Raw genomic sequence first — 23,445 nt, 5'->3', positions numbered from 1 at the left:
ACCCATGCTTTTCCCTAATATGACATCTTTTTCTTGAATGACCTTCTGGCAACCTTGTTCATAAGCAATTTATCATGTTTATTCTCTGAGTAAAAAGTGCCTTCCATCTGTTCGTAATTTGTGTTCCCTGTAACTTCTATTTTTGCCTCCTTTTTCTGTCATCTGTGTTGCATTGAAAATAGAGGTTTTGGCCAACTTTATTTATCCCCATGTAAGGGGTTGTAATCATTGAAATAAATCTCTTGGCAGTCTTTTCCTTAAGCCTAGACAACCACAGTCATCAGGCAAAAATAAATGATGGGGGCAACAGCTTCAAATAAATTATTAAAGGTTTTCTTTAGGTGCCGCTCTTCAGGCTGGCTTGGTTAGTGCTTGCATTTTTGCTCCTCAAGCTCTCCGAGCTCTCAGCTTTACTTGCTCTTTTTTATTCTTTACCTGTCATACTCTGACCTGGTGTCTCTCACCAGGTTTTCATTTTGGGCAAAGCCCATGTGTGTGGTGAGTATGCCTTTTCCTGATGTGTACATACATGAATTCTCATGCTCTGCAACATCTGCATCAGCTTTGATTAAAAATTAGAGCACATTTTGGAGAAGAAGTAGGAGAATAATTACTACAGTGACTTTTTCTAATATTGAATTCAATTTTTTTCTTTAAGTATTCTTAATACCAATTTCTCCTCATGCTTGTACTTTTTTGGATAGAAAAACTGAACTTTTTCAAAGCAATATTGCAATGTGTTCCCCTCTTGTGGAAACGAACATATTCCTGTTCCCTCTACTCCATTTAAAGACACTATTTGACTTGGTTTTCTTTTCCTGATTAGAAGGGTGGAGAAGAAGACAGAAGACTCATTCTCTGAATCCTTTGATGAGCAGAATGAAATCTAAGATAGAAGATTGCTTTGTTATTTATTTATTTGTCCATGGGTGAAATATACGTCATTTCCAGAAAGTTTGAGTAACTGGAAACTAGGCAGAGAAACACAGATGAAGTTCAGATGAAAGCCATGTATGCCAGCTGGGGGTTATGCAGAGATTTTTAGAACAAGCTCCTGAGGGCTTAGAAACCCTTACTGCTCCTGAAGGCACTTAGTGCCACTTGCTTGCAGTGAATCAGAACTGTGGTTTTGAATCTAGAAAGAGATTAGACCACAGTAATTTACTTCCCCATTGAAAACAATGTTAGATATGATGAAGTCGTTCATGAGGCAAGTTATTAGTAAACCTGCTTTATTTTTTCTATTACTACAATCACAGGCTAGCATATATGGCATGAGAGTTAGCCAAGATTAATCAACAAATCGTGCTAATTTTAATCAAGTCAAATTTTGAGGCTCATTAGTTTTAACTGAATTACTATACTCATTGAGGTCAGCAGGAGTAAGTGCTAGATGAAAATTCAACTGCATTGTCTAACAAACAGTACTTTTTCCTTGTCAAGCCTGGTAAGAGAGATAATTTGGCGTTGTACTTGTCCATGCTGAAGAAAAATCAAGAAGCTCTTGTTAGAATGCAGAAAATGTCTGGTACTTTGGATGCTATAATGTGTCATAAAATCTCTGATGGTATAAAAAATTCTATATTCTCAAATCAACAGAAATCACCAAGAGTTCCACTTAACCATGGCAAAAAAAGCATAGACAATTGGACCAAATGTGTCTGTGTTTCTGTACAAATATTAAGTCTGAAGAAAGTTGTGGAAACTAAAGTTACTGGTTGTAAATGAGAATCTTGCTGTAATAGGCATGTTAGAAATTGGGTGAGAGAACAATAATCAATGTGACAGGCAAACTACACAGGAAAAATGGGGAACTTTGCCGTCACATCACCTGTTGACAACCTGACTGAAATCAAACAGGGCATGAAGGCAGAAAATGCAATAACGAAGGGAGACGTTACAAAATCGGTATGGGATAACTGTGCTAGGGGTGCGATTCTGAGTAAAAGTTTAGGTGTTGTAAATGATTGTTTATAGAGAGGCTATTTGCTTATTTTGAAAAAAAATGAAAGTAATTCTTGAAAAAAATTGAAAGTAATTCTAAGTAATTCTAGGACCTGACACAAAGACCAGGTTCAAGATAAAACTGGAACCTCTGTGTGACAGCAATGAAAATACTTAGATGAGTATTCTTGAAATAGCAAAAGGAAAAAAAAAAAAAAAGAAAAAAAAAGAAAAATCTCCCATGGCAATGTTTAACTTCAAAGAGGAAACTACATAAAAATGTGAAAACTGTTTAAAAAGAAAGAGAGCCAAAAATTAAAATGTTTATGGGAGTCATGAAGATTGTTTAAATACGGGAGCTTACTGCAAGCCAACTTCCAGAAAAAAAGGCTTTAAAAGACCAACAAAAGATTTGCATAGCTAAACAGCAGGGTAAAGGAGTAAGAGGATGTCTTTTATTAAAAGGACTTCTTTTATTAGAAGTAAAAGGGCTTCTTTCAAGTTGAAGTTGTACTTAAATGAGGAAAATAGAACATAAACAAGCCAAATATATAACCAAAATAAAGCAGGCCAAAAGAGATTTTGAAGAACAACTTAGCAAAAAAAAAAATAGTAGCAAAACCTTTTTCTAGCTGTCTTTAAGTAGACAAAATCTTGACAAAATATATAGGGCTAGTAAATGATCGAGGTGGCAAAAGTATTTAGGGCCATGCCCTTTCTGGCATATCTGTCTGTCAAGAATGTACCAGAATATTTGTTACCAATAAAAGTGTTATTAGAAGAGATTTCATGAGAAACTGACAACAGTGAATGGTAAAAAAAATACTGTGGCCAGATGGTATCCACACAAAACAATTAAAAGAAAGTACAAAACTGTCAAGCCAGTAACTATGGTGTGCTGCATAAAAGTGTTCTAGTCCAATAAATAAATAAATAAAATTGAGGTGATGAATGATACCTAATCTGAGAAAACTGATAGAAGCTGCTACACCCCTTGTTCCTCCCTTCTAAATCTTTAGATTTATGGGTGTTATTAAAAAGGGGAAGAATCAGCATAGCTTTCACAGAGGAACTTATAATTCTTTAAATTTCTTTGGAAAAGTAGCTGAACATATGAACTAGGGTGAATCCATCTGGTAGAATTGAGGTGATCTTCCACATCTTTATCAAAGGCTCTTAAAGAAACTTAATCACCACAGACTAAGGTCCTCTCAGTAATAACTAGTTAAAAAATAAGAAACTGTCATAGGTTTGGCTGGGCCAGAGTTAATTTCTTCATAAAGGCTCAAACAATGCTGTGTTTTGGATTTAGGATGAGAATACTGGTAACACACCAATGTTTTAGTTGTTGCAGAGTGGTGCTTGCACAGAGCCAAAGCCTTCCCAGCTCCTCACGCTGCCCTGCCCACGAGGAGGCTGGGGGTGCACCAGGAGCTGGGAGGGGACACAGCCAGGACATCTGGCCCAGGCTGGCCCAGGGGATGTCCCACAACACTTGGCATCATGCTTAGCAATAAAACTGGGGTAAGGGAGGATGAAAGAGGGATGTTTGGAGTGATGGCATTTGTCTTCCCAAGAAACTGCTACACGTGATCAGCCCTGCTGTCCTGGAAGTGCCTGCTGATGGGAAGTAGCAAATGAATTCCCTGTCTTGCTTTGCTTGTGTGCACGGTTTTTGCTTTCCCTGGTGAACTGTCCTTATCTCAACCCATGAGTTCTTGCACTTTTACTGTTCTGATTCTCTCCCCCTTCCCACCTGGGGACAGTGAGGGGCTGTGTGGTGCTGAGCTGCCTGCTGGGGCTAAGCCACAACAGAAACAATTAACTCAGTTTTTGCAATGGAGGCAATTCCTCTCTAGAGATTCAAGTAATATATGAAAGCCTCTGATGTTCAGCTGACAACTGTTTTGAAAGATATAGGGAGGAGGTGTCAGAGGCAGCAAACTTCACTGACAGTACTTTAATTACCTAGCGTAGGAGAAATGAAGGATTGCCGTAGAGGCTCGTAGCAATGCCTCGTGATACTGATAGACAACATTAATCACTGATAAATGTAAGATAATACAAATGGGTGGGGGGAGTCTTAGCTTATGTATGCAGAGATGACTTGGAGTTATAATACCTATTCTAAAAAAAAAAAAGTGTTAATCAAGGAGCAAAAAAACAAGCAATGTTTGAAAACTTAAAAAAAAAATCAGTAGAGAACAAAAGAGCAAACATACTATTTCACTCCACAGATCTGCCATACAACCATATCCTGAATTATGTTTGCACTTTTGGCCTCTTAAAAAATTGAATTTTTGTCACAAAATCAGAAATATGGAAGAGCTTGTCAGCAATAGCTCCCGTACAGGTAGCAACTACATAAAGTTGGGCTCTTCTGTCTGGGAATGAGACAATGGAGGGAAGGCTCAGTAACAGTGTGTATGACAGAGAAGGTAAATGAGGAGCAACATTCACTGTTTAAGAACTCAGTCACCAAATGGCACAGTGCACCTGCCATCGGTGGCAGAGTCAAAACAAGCAAAAGGAAAGGATATTTGTTTGTACAACGCATAGCAAAATGTGAAGTTCACTCTCACAGGGCATTGTGGGTGTCATTAGTTTACAGGGATTCAAAATGTTACATGACAAAATTCATGGAACATAAATCTAATTAGAGCTATTAGAAACTATGACCTCACCTTAGAAAGCCCCCAGAGCTGCTGGCTTCTAGAAGTTGGGGTAACATCCTGAGGGAGCATCAGTACATGCTTGCCTCATACTCTTCCACTCTAAGAGATAAACTGCAGGGCTGGATGAACCATGCAGTTGTAGTATTTGTTTTAATGAAATATGACTTACTGCGTAGTTCCTATTGCAGCTATTCCTGTTTATTCATGTCTACTCTTTATTTTATTTGTAGCTTTGTCTTCAAAAAATAATTATAGTGAGTCTTGGTTGCTATTCAGTTGTGGGTCTCTGACTGAAGAGTAGGGTGAAGGTGTGATTAGGAGGCCTGAAAATTCAGCCCTCAGCCCCTGCCCTGCTGTTTGAGTCTGTGTTGCTTGTGTTTCATGTCCTGAAGTACCTCAGTGTGTAGGGTGGTATTTGGGGGCGACAACTTCCTTGGACAAGACCAGAGCCTGTAAAGCAGAGCCCTCCATGGCCAGACTACACCGTAGGTACTTCCGTTTTGTCTAGATGAACCTCATTTTTGTTGTTATTTGTGGGTTCTTTGTAGGTTTGGAGCACTGCCTAAATCTTTGTTTTGTATCATCTGGGCTCTTTTATATCTCCTCTTTGGCTTATTAGTGAATGTTCTGGGTTAACACTGTGTTTCTTTCATTCCTCCTCACCCCAATATGTGACCTCTGAAGTAGATGGTCCTGGGAAAAGACTTTATTCATGCTTTCTAGCTGTTTTATTTTTGTTTAAAGCAGATTATTACTGGCCTTGAGGGAGAAGACTTGGTTTTTGCTTTTTTGCTAATTGTTTGATTTTTAAGCATTTTGCTACCAAACTGGCTTGTTTTGGTTTTAAGGACCTCTCTGTTCCTATTCTTAAATTAGTGCAATGTGTTTAGATTACACACTGCAAACATCCAGTTCTGGGTGCTGGCATCATTCTGCTTGTTGTGTGATTTCAGTGAAAGTCCGTAAAGACTGAGATAATACATGTCAAGAAACACTACATCCTGTCTCTGAGAGTATTGTAGGAAGCTTCTGTCAATGTAATCTGGGATCTCTATGTTATTGAAAATCAGAATGACTTTGCAGATCTTCATTATTTATTTTCATGGCACCCAGCTCTGGTTTTCATGAGATGGTGCAAAATTACTTTTATTTCACTGTAAAAAGTGATTATGTCCTCCCTAGTGTTCTTCCTTTTTTTTTTTTTATTCTCTTCTTTTTATTCTCTTCCATTTTCTTGGAGCAACATTTATGTCAGCTTCAGTACTTCAAACACAAGAATAGTCCTTTTTGATTTTAATGGGGTCATATCTCTTCAACAGTTATCAACCCTAGGCCCTGAAAATAACTGGGTGTATAAAAGGAACTGTAAGTCTTGAGTGGAGAGCTGAGAAGAGAAGTAGAGAAGATTGCCAGTGTGTTGCAGGTCTCTTGCAGTGGTGGGAAGGCTACGTAGAGCTTTGCTACCATTTGTGTGAAAATCATGCTCTAGTACAATTCTAATATTATAAAACAATTTGGTAATTTACTACACATTATATGGTCCTGACCATCAGCATTCCTTGGTTTAATGTTTTTGAATGAGGCTTGTTTTGTAGGAAAACCAACTAATTTTGGCTTTAAATTTGTTGCACTGGGAAACCTACCAAAGCCATTGTTAAGAAATTATTAACCATTTCAGGCAATTTTAATCCATTCAACAGCTGCCTTGTTGATCTTTTTATCCCTTTAGCCTCTCAGTCAAAAATGCCATATAACAGCGGATCAAATACCTGTGACATATGCCATATACCAAATACTAACTGTGTAAAAGCCACAAGCTGGTTATCTGAGGATTTGTAACGTTATAGACTCACCTATTTTCAGGAGTGTACCAAAGAGAGAACGTCCATTTTGTGTCCAGTGAAACAAAGCAGTGGGTGTTAAGTCTTTGATTCCAGTTGGAAGGTGACTGAAGGAAAAAATTTCCAGATATGTCCACTAATAGCAGCATAGCTTAGACATTTTTTGAACTATTACCACAGACTTGTCTGCAAGCCTGAGTGGGACTTGCTGAAGAAAGACACTCTGCCACTATCACCTCCTGCTTATTCTTTTTTTTTTTAATTATAATTTTATTTTATTTTTTAATTTAGCTTTCTTTGTATCACTGATAATTCTGGAATGGCTTGGAGGGATGCCAGGCCCTGCCTTGCTATCACAGGGTTTTGGTAAGGTGAGATAAAAAGAAAGAGCTCAAGGGAGAAATTGTCTTTGGATTTCTTTACTAACAGATGTTTGGATACAGAGGTGCCACAAGAGGGGAAAAAAATGAACATGAAGTTAGATCTGGAGTTAGATCACGTAATATAATCATATTTTCTCATATATAAATACTTTTCTGATAGTCATTTCATATGGCTCTGGAAAGATCTTATGGGAAAAGCATCTTTTCATGCTCTCACAGCATTTCTGGTTCAGATGGTTTTAGCTATGCTTTTCCATATTATGTGTGAGGTAGTTTGTTTATTTTTATTTTTTCATTAGTGAGGCAGCTTTCCAACATTATTTGGTTCAGGCTTGACTGTTAATTTTGAGATATTCCTGTGTTTGATTTATTTTTTTGACCATTCTGTATTTCCTTATAAACCAGCACTTGGTTTATGACTTGGACATTCACTGGAATTTTCTGGGAGTGGGGATGTTGGATAGATTGCTCCTATAACCACACAAACAAAAATCTACTTATGACTCTCAGTTTCAGTTTGCTTCCCTTATTTGACTTTCCCAGAATTTCAGTTTATTCCTGAATCTTCTATACAGCATATGTATAGTGCAGTAGAAATCTGGGGTGCACATTTGTGCACTGGTGCATGCAAACCTCCAGCTGAGATCAGTGGGGGCCACAGAATGGGCTCAAGGGAAGGGTATGTATCTGTATTAGCTTACTTCTGCCATTTTTGAGAATCAGTGTAAAAATAATTTCCTCAGAAAAGACCATAGGCACAAACCCAATACCTAAACCTAAAAAGTAACGACTACACTTATTACTAAGGGATTCGGTGGTTCTTCTGGTACTACTCTATCCTGCAGCATGTTTTTCTATCGTTTTCACTGTGAGGACAGTTTGGCAATGGAGCAGGTCACCCAGACCAGTTGGATAGGCTCCATCCTTGGAGATTTTCAAGACCTGACTGGGAGAAGCCCTGGGTAACCTGATCTAACCTCAGAGCTGGCCGTGCTTAGAGTAGGAGGTTGGGCTGGAGACCTCCTGGGGTCTCTTCCAACCTAAATCGTCCTATGAAGCTATCCTGCGTTCTATTGCTTGTGAAGGTAGATCAACCTATGTACTGTGTAGGTAGTAAATGTCTAATCTTAGAATCAAAAACCTGTGTTCATAATGGACAAAATGTGAATTTTGAGATCTCACTGTGGAAGGCTATGCCGTAGCCTAGGTTTTTGTTTTTGTTTTTTCATTTTCTTTTTCTCTCTGTCATTTCTTTGTTTAGGTGGAAAATGTTCGGTTACTTGATCGTGTATCCTCAAGAAAAGCTGCACTGGGAACCTTGTATTTAACAGCTACCCATGTCATATTCGTGGAGAATGCTTCTGAAACTCGTAAAGAAACCTGGGTATGAATTTTTATTTTTCAGTTAGCTGTAAGTGCATGGCAATTTATTGATGGTAATTTGAAAATACCCTGCAAAGTAGATTAAATGTGATAAATCAGTTTATATGGCTGCTTTTATAACTTCAGAGCATGTGAAATTCCAATTGAAGACCTTTGCAGCTTGATAATTCTTGAGCACTTTCAATGGCTTCTGGATATTGTAATCCAGAGGAATGCAAGGGCCTTCTCTGTACAAGTACTGGATGTGTTTCACCGAGGAACCACCTTTCTAAAGTACATCTGTTTTGGATGTGAGTTACTACCCAGGCTCAGTCAGCTCTTGCCTGTCTCCCTGACTGCCTGTACTTCCATTCTGTTAGTTAGGATGCCCAGTTTTTTAGCCTAGGGACTCTGGAATAGTTTTATACAACTGATGCTGGTTCATCTTTTCACTGCACAGATAGATGATAAGAGCTCTTTTTCTGGCAACCATTAGCTTACCCTAAAAAACAAACAAACAAAACCAGAAAGCTTTGGATAGCATGACCAGGCTAATGTCTGACCAACTGAAAGACCCTAGAAGTCTTTGTCTGTAGGGTATGTATTTGGCACTGCCTGAGCCTGATGCTGGAGGTAGGAACAAAAATACAAGAAGAGGTGTGGGGCAATTTTCTGAAACACCAGTGGAAGCTATTGTAGTCTGTCCTGGCAGATCATTATAAGAAACAGTTTTTCTTCCTGAAGATTTACATTGTGTGGCATAACAATTTTCAATTCCCTCACAGGTTCTCCACAGCCAAATTTCCTCCATTGAGAAGCAGGCCACAACTGCCACAGGTTGCCCACTGCTGATCCGCTGCAAGAACTTCCAGGTCATCCAGCTGATCATCCCTCAGGAACGAGACTGCCACGATGTTTACATCTCTCTAATACGTCTGGCACGGCCAGGTATGGGAAGGGAACACAGCACTGAAGTCAATCACTCTCCTGAAGAGAGCGAATGTAATGGGAGAAGTGTAGCTGTGCATCTTTCTTCTGTGCAGTTTAAGAGAAAAGACTTCATTGGGGATGCATTATGGTGAAAAAAAGGTCTCTGAGCACACAAGCTATTGAAGTAATCACTTTTAGAGTAATGAAGAACATACATTATAACAAGTAGTTCATTCCAAAATGTTTGACATGAACTTTTACTTAAAATGATACTCTAGGGGATTGCTGACCATAAAATATATTATAATGCTATTTTACATGTCACTGTTGCTTACTGGATGCCCTGTGTAAGTGTGAATTTAGGAAAACACTGACAAGTCTCTAAATACAGGGAACTTTCACATTCCTGTGGTGATGAAAAACTTACGATAAATCTAGTGACCACATCAAGATCTGATTTTTCCGTGCTGTGCACAATTTTTTTTAAATCAAAGAAATGTGTTGCAGCAAGTAGTTAATTTATGTCACTGGACTGCTTGTGTTTTGGCTTATTATTGTCTAGATTTGAATGATGAAAGATGAATGTGCCCTTTTTTGAATTTATTAAACCCAAACAAGGTCCTTTTGAAGCCTTTCCTCTTTACAGTGAAAATCCAAATGTTGCAATGGAGTCCAGCATCTGATCCCCCATGTCAGGAGCCAACTCACAAGGCCTCTGGGTTGTTTGTTTAAAATAATAACTGCATAAAGACAACACCCACCTCTGTCCTATAGTTTTATTTTAACAGTAAGCAAAGAAGTGTTTGCCACAGTCTGTACAAAAAGTGACAGCATTGGCTTTAATTTATATCTTGCTAGGACAACACCAGTTTTATCTAGTGTGTAGAGGGGAAAAATTGCACAGTCAGCCAGCACAGTAACTGATCTTTGTAAAGTGCCTTCTATAATTAGGGTAGTAGAAGTAGTAGTAATATGCAAGTGCAGCAGATGTAACTTGATATGCTAGGTGATGCAAGATGAAAGCAATTGGAGAAATTCAGAAACAATGAGACAAATTTAGTCTGTGCTTCTGCTGATGTAGATCTGGATTAATTCCACGGGCCTTCACCACAAGTATGTGCTCATGCGTGCTGTAAGGAAAGCAGTTCTGTAACACTATCTCCTTGGAGCCAGGAGGATGTGTGCCTATTGCTGTGCACCAAGACGGACACTTCGGTACGGACAGACATACAGACTGCCCAAGAGAAGAGTGGCTGAGGAGCATGGACACATGCTCAGTGCCAGACCACAGTGGGCAAAGACATTTGAACAAAGAAGGCGCAGTATTAGCACAGCAGAATTTGCTTTTGGCAGAGTTCAGCTGCACAGTGGCTTTCCTTCTCCAGCAAAGTATCCAATCTTCAAGTTAGGCGGGATAAAATCTTGCTTGCTTAAAATTTAGAAGGCTCTAACTGAAAGTTGACCCAAATGTATCCTGATGATACTCTGCTCTGTCCTTTTTCGTCAGGGCAAGAAGGTTCACTTCTTTAGGTTACACAGTTACCCAGCATCATAAAGTACACTTTACTCCATGAGGAGAAAAATTGACTTGTTTAAGCTCTGTTTTCCCTTCTCTGCCTGATCTTTTAATTGATTCCAGCACAGCTGAACCTGAGTGAAGCCTTCTTGTGAACTGGCTTAATCTCTTCCATGTTCTCTGAGAAGGAGAAATTTGTGTTTGATTTTATTGTTCCCAGCAGTTAATAGCATTTTAATATCATGCCGTCAGCTGAATCCATCCTTTTTTTGCTTAGTTAAGACATTTTGTGAAACAAGCAGACTGTAACAGTTATTACAGGATTGCAGACATTTACGACAAAATAAGTGTGGAAGGTCCTGGAAGTGCTGGAGAAGAGTTGATAAATGAGCTTTAAGACACTGATTATTAATACTTAAACTTTGTCATCACAATAGATACCATCATGTTGTAATAGTTGTAATGTTGAGTGAGACTTCAGTCATAAATAACCTGGATATTTTGTAACAGGTGGATTTTTAAAGGCTTCCCACTATGCCTGAAAGCAGGTCCACTTGGAAAGAATTTCCAGGTGCTTCTGACAACCGAACAGTAAAAGCAAGAGCTTAGATTTCTACTTAAAGCACTTTATTGAAATGAGCTCAGATTGGATTTTATGGATAATGATGAAACTTTGTTAGCAGATGAGAAAAAGACCACACTGTCTTCCTAATCTGTGCCATGACAGAAATTTGAGGTCAGAGAATACAGGAAGAGTTTGAAGTATCGAACCATGTACAAATCGTTATTTTCTTTCTCCTTTCTCTTCTCTCATGACCTTGTCTTTCAGTACTTTCCTGACAGAATTAACATGAAGTTTTCTTTCTTTATGTTTGTTCTTATTTTTCATGTGTGTATATACAATCCATTTAATTAAAAAGTGCAAAATATAACTTAAATTACACTTTTAAAAGACATAATTGCCCAGAGAGGTTGTGCAGTCTCCTTCTCTGGAGATATTCAAAACCCACCTGGATGCCATCCTGTGCAGTGTGCTCTAGGTGATCCTGCTCGGCAGGGGGGTTGGACTGGATGATCTTCGGAGGTCCCTTCCAACCTCGGCCGTTCTGTGATTCAGTGATAATTAAAATAAAAATAAAGACTACCTATGGAAAAAAAAAGTGGAAGCCTTATCATTATTAATTGTGTAGTTGTTATTGTTGTTGATATTATTATTTTTATATCCATGAGTTCCTTACTGTGGTATACTAAGACTCTGCCTAGTGTATTAATATAGGCAGATATTATTAGAAAAGAAAGTCCGGTAGTTAAATTTACTGATCTTGTTAAAATTGTATCATAAAAAACCTGTATCCACGGGGAACTATGACACCAGCGAGGATTCAACTTGTGATTTACTTTATTTCAATTTCAAAGTTAAAAACCTATTTGTCAGAAAGTTGTAAGGAACTTCGAGCAACAGGATAAAACATGCCCTCATGTGATAACACTATCTTCAGCAGCAAGAACTTTTGTTTCAAGCTATATGTGGAATAGTTTTTCGTAACAGTTACAGGTGGCATTTAACGCCAATGGTGTCTGACTGCCATAAGCTACCACAATTAAGACACTCTTTAGTGTAAATACAGATAATACAGACATTCCTAATAAATAAATAAATAAAACTCCAGTACAAGCAAAGTTTACTATATGGTACTTGACTGAGGGTGACAAGTGGCGTAGCTACTTAAATGAGTTTATGGTCATGATGAAATGATTGATGGAACACATGCTATTTTGCACAAAACAGATGTTATGTTAGTAAAGGGATCTATAAGCTACCTCTGACTTGCAAATTGTTTTGCAGGCCTAATACTGATTCTGTCACTAACTTCAATTTTTGTCAGATAAAAACTTACCATCTCCGTTGTGGTTTTTTTTTTGTTTTGTTTTTGTGCTGAGGGAGAATTTTAATCTTAATTTTAATTAAGATTAATTAATTCCTTTAATTTTAATTATTTAGAACAGAATATTTCAAATAGCATTGCTAATAAGGCGCATATATTATAACTTATGCAAATAACAAAAATATCACAGTATGCTTGACAATAGTTATAAGCCAGGCTGTAGGATTTGGAGTAGCAATTTATGCTATTTTTAAAAGAGAAACTACAAAAAAAGACAGTGCCAAGTTTTGTTTTTGAAGAGTGACTTCAGGATCAGAAATTAGATGTCTTACTGTTCTGTTTGTTTGTTTGTTTCAGTGAAATACGAAGAGCTGTATTGTTTCTCATTCAATCCAAAATTAGATAAAGAAGAACGAGAACAAGGCTGGAAGCTTGTGGACCTCAATGAAGAATATAACCGGATGGGTATTCCGAACGATTACTGGCAGATTAGTGATGTTAACAGAGACTATGGCGTGAGTTGTTGTGATTTTTATGTCATGGAGCCCATGAAGTGCATGGACCAGCAGTCCGACTGTGGGCTACCCTAGTGCTTAGATGCAGAATTCCTGTGTGCCCAGTCCTGTACGCACTTGTAGGAAGGTGCAGCCCTTCTCCTCTTTCACACTGAAAGGAAAATAGATAGCAGGATAAAGGATGTATCTTCATTTAATATATTGGAAGCCGAAGAGCAAAAATTTGGCAAGAGTAAGTTTTAAACCTTAGTGCTTGGCTGCCGGTAAATCATACCTAAAATTAAGTAAATCATGCCTAATGTTAAGTGTCTAAATGAGAATTTTCCTGACATGTACTGTTACGTAAAATTACTACACAGACATTTTAAGAAAAAAATACTTGTAACAGCAAATTTAGCAACAGTTTTTCCTCACTGGCTATTCTCACAGTCCTTTCGAAGCCTCTGTGATTGACTGTTGGAGTTTTCCAGCGTTGTCTGAGAGGTTATATCTCTTCCTAGCCACATACTGTCCTGCCTAGTTCACTCTTGTACAGCTGAAGTCCCCAGAACGTTAATTAATTGTGAGAAATAACAACCAAAATATGATCTGAAAGAAATTTGTCCATGCCCTCCATCGGCTTTGTTGCTGGATCGTATCCATGTTAAGGAAGGCCTGTGAAGTTCTCAGAGAAGACTGAGTGTGCTGTCAGGGTTTGTTTTCTTTTTGTTAAAACAAGCGGAAAAAATATTTGACCTCTCTTAAGATAAAGCGTAGGAAAAATGGGATCATGCATAGAGCCCGATTCACCACAGAATCTTTAACTACAAGCCCTTCCTTTTCCTTCTCCTTCATTACTTGTCTCTAGCAGTCTCAGAAACTGAATTCTTGTTGGGCATCCTAACTTCTTTATTCACCTCAGCGAGTCCCAGGGACATAGTGAACATCCTTTTGGCCCCAGCCAGAATGCCACACACGATATCAGGAAAAGAAAGTTAGGCAGGGATCCCATTTCTGTTCCTATTTGTCTCCAGAAGAACCTCTAGTTTTTTATTTGTTTGTTGCCCGGTCATTGTGTTCCTTTGAGAAGGAAGACATTGGCAGGGTAGCTAGCCTTTTAGTATCCTCATTTCATACAGATGAATTCCTTTTCGCCAAGTCCTTATGTTTTTTGTTATTTTCCCCAGATTTGCCAGAAAATTTGGCTCTACAGTCCCCATTATAACAGAGAGATGTTTGGGAACTTCAACCATTCCTATCCTTACTTCCAAATTCTGCTCTGGAGGAAGCAGCAGTTGTAAATACAACCATGCTGTACATAATGCTGGTTCTTTTCTGATTTGAATATATGTTCTCAACATGGCATAAATTAACACTTGGAAATACAGTCCTTTTAGTTTTCTACTCTGGCTTTGTTGTCTGCAAGATAGAATTAACACATCCCAATTTTGGAAGACTGTTTTGAGAAATATAGGTGATGCGTATAGCAGCTGTACTATGCCTCTCTATTGCTTGAGAACAGAGTTCCTTGCTATGTTGTTTTCGCAGTGGAGCTGGCTAATGTTAGTTGTATTCTGTAGACCAAATAAGCAGTTTCCTTTTGCAGGTCTGTGACTCCTATCCTACAGAAGTGTACGTACCAAAGTCTGCAACTGCACACATCATAGTGGGGAGCTCTAAATTCCGGAGCCGAAGGCGTTTCCCAGCTCTTTCCTACTACTGCAAGGATAACAATGTAAGTGTGAATTTGTAGCTTTGATGCGTTTACTTATTTTGTCCTTGACTTTGTAATTCTTCTAGTAAACTTCTACAAGAAGAATCAGTGTTTGTTTAAAAAAAAAAAAAAAAAGATTAAAAGATTGTTGGTGTAGTCTGGTTAGTGTGGTTTTTACATATTGTCAGCAGGCACATACGGGAATTATGGTTAGATCACTCACAGGCATTTAATGCAGTTATTTAAACTCAGCTTCATCATCAAGCTAACATCAAAAAAATTTATTGCAACCCCTGTATCACAAGGTATCAAGACAAGGTACAAGAAGTCAGAGGGGCCTGGGGAGACCAGATGAGATGCAGCCCGAAACATGGGTGGCAGAAGAGCAAAGGCCAGTAGCAGGTGATTGGGGGATGACTGGAGGAGAACAGAGGAATTTAGGACGTGGTAGCCACGGCCTGAGAGCAAGATGAGGAGGAGAAAAACTATACTTGAAACCATTGGAAAATTGGGCGTAGCCTCTCAAGAAAAAAATCTGCAACTCGACCTAGTGAGGATGGCTGAAAGAGCTACCAGATTTTGGCTGAGCACACATGTTATGTGTGTATGATGTGTTGTGGCTTTGCTGAAGAGGCTTTCCTTGTCCTTGTCTTTCGTAGAAGAGAAGAATGCCACCTAATCCCTGTGCTAGATGTTCTCAGGGCTGAGTGAGGAGCTGCCTCACTTGTCTGTAACCACATGGAAAAAATCTTGCACCTAGACTATTGGCACACCTGGTTTTGGCAGCTGATGTAAAGGAGATGGGTGGACTGAAGGATCCCATGGACTGAGTGTTTTTACATTTGTGTTCTGGGCCTCTAGGAACTGGCTTAGCTCAGCTGTCATTACCAGTTAGGGGGATGGTGTCCCCCTGGTACTCACAGAAGATCTGTGTGTCTAATAGCTCCTTCTGTTTCAGTCCCAGACTGGCAACTGCATCAAGAGGTCTTCGTAGTTCTGGGAGATGACCAGGACTTCCCAAGGACAGAGCTAGTGTGGGATTACAGGGCATCTTTGGAGTCTCCCACACAGGATGGGAACTATTTCCATAGGCTGTCATAAGCAAGAACGATAAGCTACAGTCTCCACAGAAATCTTTTCCTTGCTGTGGTCCTTATCCTAGGTTTAAGCTTCAGAAGGGAATGAGACATCATTTTTGACTCGTTCTTTACCCCCTTATTTCAGCAGAATTCTGCTTCAGTAAAGATCTATGGGTTTGACTACAAAATAGGAGGAAATAAAGGTTTAAATAGTAAATACAGTCTGTGTATAAATTGTATATTGTATTTAATATTTAACTAAGGCCAAATTTTTCAAAATGAATCACTTTGCATAATCAACTAAGTCCAAATACAGGCATTTAGGATTCAAAACACTTGGACATTTTCAAATCTCAGGACAAGAACAGGTCTCGGGGGTCAGCTGGATTGCAATATATAGTGGTCCAGTTTGGGTGCATTCCCCAGTTTCGGCCTAGATGTTTTCCCCATTTCAGCTGGTGTTCAGGTTAAGGCGAAGGTTCACTTTCAGACCACCAGGGTCTGAAGTACTGTGTTCACTCCTGGACCCTGCAAGGTTCAAAGGACTAGGAAAAGACGTGGGGTAAGATTGGTGAAGGTAGTCATTGAACAACTAGAGTAACAGCAGGCTGGGAAGAGGTCTGCTGCTGGCAGGGGGCTGGCTGCCACTCATTAAGTCTTTCATAACCACTACTGTCCCGTAGTAATTTGGTACGCGCAAGTTCAAATGATGTTGCGACACTACTGTGTCTCACAGGATCATTGTGGCTATGCTAAGATCAAACCCTGGAACTATTTGTTCAGCCTGTGCAATACAAAGTGACCTGATCTCTTGCCCCCCACACATCCCAAGAAATGTTATAGACATATGGGCTCATCATAAGCATTTGGCCTGAGTCAGCTGGAGGCAAGCTGTTCATGGAGATAGCGTATAATGATTCCTGCTTGGCACCTAATGGGTATCTAGATCAATTTATCTTTCTAGTTTTGCACTGCTGTCAGTGCAGCTGTTTCATAAGCTGAGGCTAAACATGATCTTAACCTCAAGCTTAACTTGACAGACAAGCTGCTCTCTCCTTGTGGTGGCAGCACATATCTTAGCCCTTGAGCCCCCAGAGTGCTATAAAGTAATGAGCTCCAGCCCCTATTTTCCTCAATCTTAACCTTAATCCACAACCCTAACTTTAGCTTTAGTCTTGATGTCCATATCTACCTCAAGTATGGTACACCATGGTTGAGAGAGAAATGTCTTCCTTCTATTAAAATAACAGGTTGTGAACATATTCATGAGTATCTTTTGCTTCATGAAAAAGAGGTGTTAGCGTATATTAAATCACTGGGAAGTGCACTGATCAGCAGGCAAAATTAAATGACTAATAATCTGGTTGCAAAAAACATTTCGTGTCTGAACAGGCTCTCACACGATTCGGGGTTTATATATTAAAGATACCCATTTTACTAACCCCTGATAGTTCAAAGACTTGGCTGAAAACAAGCATGTTCCCTCTCACAGTAATAAATAATCTGTAGGGCAGTCTGTGTGGGTCACGACCTTCAGAGTACAGATTCTCTTCATGCTTACGTTCAGTGCTTAGAAAGTGCATGCATTAGCCCTGTGCCTCCTACAAACCTAGCTGCTCCCTGCCTAGCAGTGACTGGGAAATAAAAGCTCCCTGTTCCACATCCAGTTCCTTCTTTCCCAGTTTCATTGAGTAGCCTGTTCCTAATGGGTTTAGGGAGAAACTCGTTTGCCTTCTTCAACAGCTCTGGCTAATAAATGTGCTCCAGGAGCTAGGCTGCCTGACCCACTTCCCATGTAGTGAGGGCTTTCTCCAGAGGCAGTGCTAAAAATACGGCAGCATCACTGATCTGGCTGCACAGTATGCATTTTTGCTTCCTGGACTCGTGGTGTCTCAGGCTGTTTAGTAAAGCATGTATTGGTGTAAGTTGTGTGTAACTAGTATCACAACCGAAGCGTGAGTGACCGTGCAGAGGGATCCATTCCTTACGCTACATCAGTGCTCTTGTGATTGCAGTGCTGTACTCAGCGTTCTCTAGAGACCACCTTTCAGGAGATATTCCCCACAAGGGAAAAGTCTATATTTAAAATAGCTCTAAAAGTTGGATTCAAGATTAGACCAGGGCATTGGGGTATTATTGCCATAATATTCCCTTGTCTTTCTAAAAATAATTTATTTAGTAACATGCAGTTCACTTTACCATTTCCATGCAACTGTACACCTATGGTGAACATCTAATAAGCTGCTTTTGTAAATGCTTCTGGATGCTAAATCATTTCTGCTTAATAAGTATACTAATTAATTTTTTATTTCTTTTCCTGCAGGCCTCCATATGTAGGAGCAGCCAGCCTTTAACTGGCTTTAGTGCTCGATGTCTTGAGGATGAACAGATGCTCCAGGCCATCAGAAAAGCAAACCCAGGAAGTGATTTCCTATATGTTGTTGACACTCGACCCAAAGTAAGTATATTGCTTTTCCTGCCCATAAAAAGACTGAATCTGGGCTGAATAAATGACTGGCTGTACTTCTGCTTTCTGTTGCACCTGTGTAACTCCACAGGTAAATCAGGATTTATCAGGGATATCTTAACTAGGAATCTTGCCCATGTTTTTCTCACTCTGAGAGTTTTATTCTTTACACTGAGTCTTTCTCTTTTTTTGTTCTTAGCAACATGTTAAGATACAGAAAAATAAATAATAACTTGGAATAGTAACTGTAAGATTATGCGATAAAAGGCTAGTTTCAACACATGCAGGAGCTAACAGTAATACTGATGAGGCTAGTGAAAAATAATTCCTGTTATAAAATTGTATTTACAGTTATTTGTAGTCTTGCAAACCTCTACCTGCTTATAATAAAACTTACCATGCAAGATCACTCCTATAAGTGGGAGAATAAGCTCCAATCCTGAAAATTTTTCCAGAAAATGGCTTTGGTGAGACACCTGTGAGCAGTGAAAAAAGCCTCAACTTTAAGTGAAGAGAGTAAAATTGGCTGGAAATTACAAAAAACTCTGTATTTCCAGCAGTGCTGACTTCTTCAAGAGCCAGTCAGCAGGTGAAAACACTTTGGTTTTCACTGAACTTCTCTGGAAAAAGAGTTCTGATGGAAAGAAATCTGGATACCTAGATTCCCACTCATCTCTGTTTGCACTGGGCTGTTTTACCAAAGCTTCTGTGATCCCAGGTGCCAAATGCAGCCTTGTTACAGCTGTGTAGCTCCTCATGCATATATAACCTTGGAGCATGTAGGTAGTGGTAGATCCCAGTGCAAGCTGCTCATGGCATTTCTCTGGGAGACCTGAACAAACACACAGGTAAGTTATCAAGTCTGCTGCAAGGTCCTCCATTGCTCTGCTAAGCTAAAGAGCTACCTGCCTCTTTTCTCACCAGGACTAGTTCCTTGTGAAGATGATGAATATTGACAGATCCTTGAATCCAGCATTCCCAAGTGCTTCTTGTACACCGTCCTTCATTGTGATTGCTAATGTTCAAAACAAAAGATTTGGCTGTGGAGGAAAGCTTTGTTTCCACTTCATTTAAATAGACCAGGGTGACCAAGCACAGAGCTTTTACTTTGGCTACTGCCTTTCTTCATTTTCTTCTTCCTCTGTGTGTTTACAGAAGATGTTAATAAAAGTTTATGAGTGAAACACATTAGTTCTACTACTCTTTTTAAAAAGTGAGGACTTTGTTACCTTCCACACTAAAGAAGGTGCCAGGAAATCTGGCAAGTGAGGTCTGTTCCCTTTAAAGGTTTTATCCTCCTGTTTGCTGAGATTAAACTGGGGCAGGCACAATTTAGAAATTAACAACTGCTTTAGGAGCAACAGATGGAATTTGGGTAGGTGATGTGGAAAAGTTGTTAGTAAATATTGTGGCAGCTGCAAAATTTGGCAACTGATAATATTTAAAATAAATGAGTGTCAGAAAGCCTTGCAAATTTAACCTTATATTTATTTACTTTTAAAGAGAGCTGTCTCTGATTTATTTATTTATTTATTTTAATGAAGGATTTCTGTGATGAAATTGCTCTGATGCAGAGACCGTTTATAACATTTGCAGTGCTGAGGATTAGGTCAGTTAAGGGCAAGGTGTGTTTCATTTAGGGCTTCTGGGCTTTCTGGTGATTCAGACATACATACAGATCTTTTTTCTGAAGCTATATGCCATTGTCAGGAGGGATGGCTTCATGTTGCTGATATAAGAACACTGAGGTCTACTTCAAAAGAGAAAGATGAGGAGTTGACAGATGATTTAAATCTTTTTAGCAAGTCACACTGAGGGCTCTGTCCTTAGAGGGCATGCTGTTCACAGGCAGTAATTTTTTTTATTGTTCCTTGACTATCAAAGATCAGCAGAGTGCTCATTGGTAGACTAGTTCCCTTTTTTCTTCTTTCCTTTCTTCCTTTTTTTTTTTTTTTTGGTCTAGTTTCCTGTTTTAGAGTATAGTTTCTTCTGTTTTATCATGAAAGTCATGCAATGTTTCAATTCCTAATGGTCCTCCACAAATGCAGCTATGCATTCCTATTGCTAAGTTCTTCTCAAGGGAATGGATGTGTTAGAAAACGTGAAGATGGGAGAAAAACCCTATCTTTACCTTTCTGAATTAGAATAAAACAGTTGAAAAGCGGTCTCACCTTTTTACTTATGCATCTAAAATTAAATTAAAGTTCATAAAAAGGGTTTAGTTTTTAGCACTTTGAAAGTTAAGAGGTCAGATATGGGGCATGTGAACCAGTTTTGACTTATAACGCTAGACCTGTTCATCTTAGCTGGAGATAAGCTGGCAGCAGGCAATCCTCCTTAATGGCCTGCATTCAGTTCCAAATTAAAATCGAATAGCGGGAGTGTGTGTGTTTGGGGTGGAGATCAGGAAGAGACACATTCTTCCCATGACACCCTTAGCTGAGTACTGAAGTATACTATTTTGAACTTCAAAAGCAACCAGAGAAGCAGCAAATCAACAACTTACAATAATAAAATAATATTTTAATATTGAAATAAACTGGAAAAGGAGTTACCTACCTAGTCCTTTGTCCCCTAGACAATACTTGAGATACTTCATTTTGATTTTTTCAGAACATAATCTCTCTTTGCAATGAAGACCCCTCTCTTTTTTTTTTTTTTTTTTGTCAACTGATACCTCACAAGGTGTCTTGAAAAGCTTTGTTAGTGTCCTTCAGTATGGATGTGCAATGTGCGTTGTTACTTTAAATCAGAGATCTTTCCTGAGCAGAACTTGTTAGTTGTGCTTAGAGGCATGGAATTCCTGTAATGCTGACCATTTGGATTAAGAAATGAAAAAAGTATGGGAAATAATAAATATTAATAAATATATACAGGTTAATAAAGTAAAAGTACTTAATTTCAATCAGCTCTATTTTTTGTGTGTGTGTGGAGATCTGAATTTGGCATAAGGGGCTTGGCAGATAGCTTTCTTTTCCCCCAAGAATCTCAAAAAGGGGGAAATAAACATAAAAAAACACTTAATTTTACACATGGGAAAACTGAACTAAAGAAGCATTTAGTGACTTTCCCAGGCTAGCAAGCAAGCAGCATATTCAAAGATAAAACTCCAGCTTCCATTTCAATGTATTTTTTTGCTGAAGCACAGCAAAATACTTGATAGTGCTGCATTGTAGATGAAGATGTTTGTGGTAATTTTGTCAATTCAGATATTTTGTGGACTTATACAACTGGAGCCAAGACACTCTAAACTTGGGAAAACTACTCTGACTCTTCACTATTTCAAGCTTAAGAGAACTAAGCTGTATGAACTTTTGGGTGATTTGAGCAATGAAATGTATTTCTGGGAAATATATGCTCCATATGCCATGGAACAGTGTTATGGCAGATAAGACACTGCCACCTTCTGGGTATATTCTGCTAGTAAACATAACGCTGACCACAAATAAAATCAAAATTGCCTTTTAAAAGCAAAATTAAACCTTTGTGCTCTTGCAGAAGAGCCCTACATAAGCTGTGGGGTATTCTCTGTGTGTGCGTTTGATTAATACTCAATGTATGTGAAATAGAGATTGGAGCCTTAGTGACCCAGGAGACTGCAATATACTGTAAATGGATTCCCATTGCCTAACTAGTTGTGTCGACACCATGGTAAATGCTTCCAATTTATGCCTGACTTAAATCACTCTGATTTATTGCAGTAGACCATGAGCTTTGTTTTGAAAAGAATCTGCGCTACTTGTTTTCATCCAGTTTTCCTATTTTATTTTTTTTTGAGCTCAATGCAATGGCAAACCGAGCAGCAGGGAAGGGATATGAGAATGAAGACAACTACTCCAACATCAAGTTTCAATTCATAGGCATTGAGAACATCCACGTCATGAGAAATAGTCTGCAGAAAATGCTTGAAGGTATTACTCTTCTTTATTGAAAGCTAAGGAAAAGTTTTGGCACAAATCAGAACAACTTCTTTGAAATCAGTACCAAAATAAAATTTTGTCCGGTGTACAGCATGTAGTTGCCTGCTGTCTAATGGACTTGTACCATGGATCATCACTGCAATTAGGGATGTTTTCCTAATTGTGTGAAAATCTTGTTCCATGACTGAAATCCAGGTATTGTTTACTATAATGACAAACCTCATTTGACTTCAATACACCTTACTGCTACTACTCTTTCCTTGTGGTTTACAATTTGATGGTAGAATATAAACAGTTGCTTATATCTGACTAAGATGATGGTGGGAAAGACAGAAGGTTCAAAAAAAAATCTCAGAAAACATATGGCATTAGTTTTGTATTTGGTCAGTAAGGAACTCATGTATTTGGGACTTTAAATTTTAACAGAAATTTGTTCATGGCCTGCATAGGGCACATCACATCAGGTCTGTTTGTGAAACTCCCAGTCAGTGGGTGTAACCATTCAACACCTTCATAATCCCCTGTAAATTAGTAATAATCACTTTATAAATACCTAGCGGTGTATAAACCAGCACATTGTACTGGTTTACAGTTTTAGTGTTTGGAATACATTACAGTTTAGAGGCCTTCTGGGAAAAGGGTAAGGATAAAAAGCCATCCTTGACCCACAGTTGTTTTGTTGATTTTTAACAGGCAAATAGTAAGTGCTCACTCCATCCCACGCAGTCTCAGTATTTATTTCATGTATATCATCAACAAAAGACTTCTAAATTCTTTTCCCTCCTGAATCAGCTTGATCCTGAACAGGCCTTGGTCTTGAATCGGCGGATCCCCTCTGGGGATGGGGCATCCACAGCTTCTCAGGGCAACCTGTTCTAGTGCCTCACTACTCTTACAGTGAAGAATTACTTCCTAATGTCTAATCTAAATCTATCCTCTTTTAGTTTAAGACCATTCCCCCTTGTCCTATCATTATCTACCCAAGTAAAGAGTCCGTCTCCATCCTTTTCATAAGACCCGTTTAAGTACATAAGCACCCGTTTAAGGTGTCCCGGGGGCCTTCTCTTCTCCAGGCTGAAATGTGCCTTCTGGTACCACAGGAACGTACCTTACCATGTCCTCTTCGGCCACACGTGATTCCAAGGCAGTCTGCGTAGTCTTCTGTGATCCCTGGTCAGTAACCTTGTCCAAGTGAAGAAGAAAGGCTTTGTAGTCATTGCTCTGCCCACTACAG

The 23,445-nt window shown here is 39.0% G+C and overlaps 1 protein-coding gene across 1 annotated transcript in view; it reads left to right on the top strand.

Moving 5' to 3' along the window:
* The window catches only part of MTMR7 (myotubularin related protein 7), a 52,645-nt gene that overhangs the window by 9,683 nt on the left and 19,517 nt on the right, over positions 1–23,445 (top strand). The window contains exons 2-7 of the mRNA XM_040556957.1: positions 8,105–8,227; positions 8,991–9,153; positions 12,895–13,052; positions 14,638–14,766; positions 18,148–18,282; positions 22,070–22,202. Of these exons, the coding sequence (XP_040412891.1) occupies positions 8,105–8,227; positions 8,991–9,153; positions 12,895–13,052; positions 14,638–14,766; positions 18,148–18,282; positions 22,070–22,202 (841 nt within the window). The remainder of the gene's footprint in view (positions 1–8,104; positions 8,228–8,990; positions 9,154–12,894; positions 13,053–14,637; positions 14,767–18,147; positions 18,283–22,069; positions 22,203–23,445) is intronic.

The sequence above is a fragment of the Cygnus olor genome, chromosome 4 (assembly GCF_009769625.2).
Source record: "Cygnus olor isolate bCygOlo1 chromosome 4, bCygOlo1.pri.v2, whole genome shotgun sequence".
In the NCBI taxonomy this organism is placed as follows: Eukaryota; Metazoa; Chordata; class Aves; order Anseriformes; family Anatidae; genus Cygnus; species Cygnus olor.
This window is presented reverse-complemented; position numbering and strand designations above follow the sequence as displayed.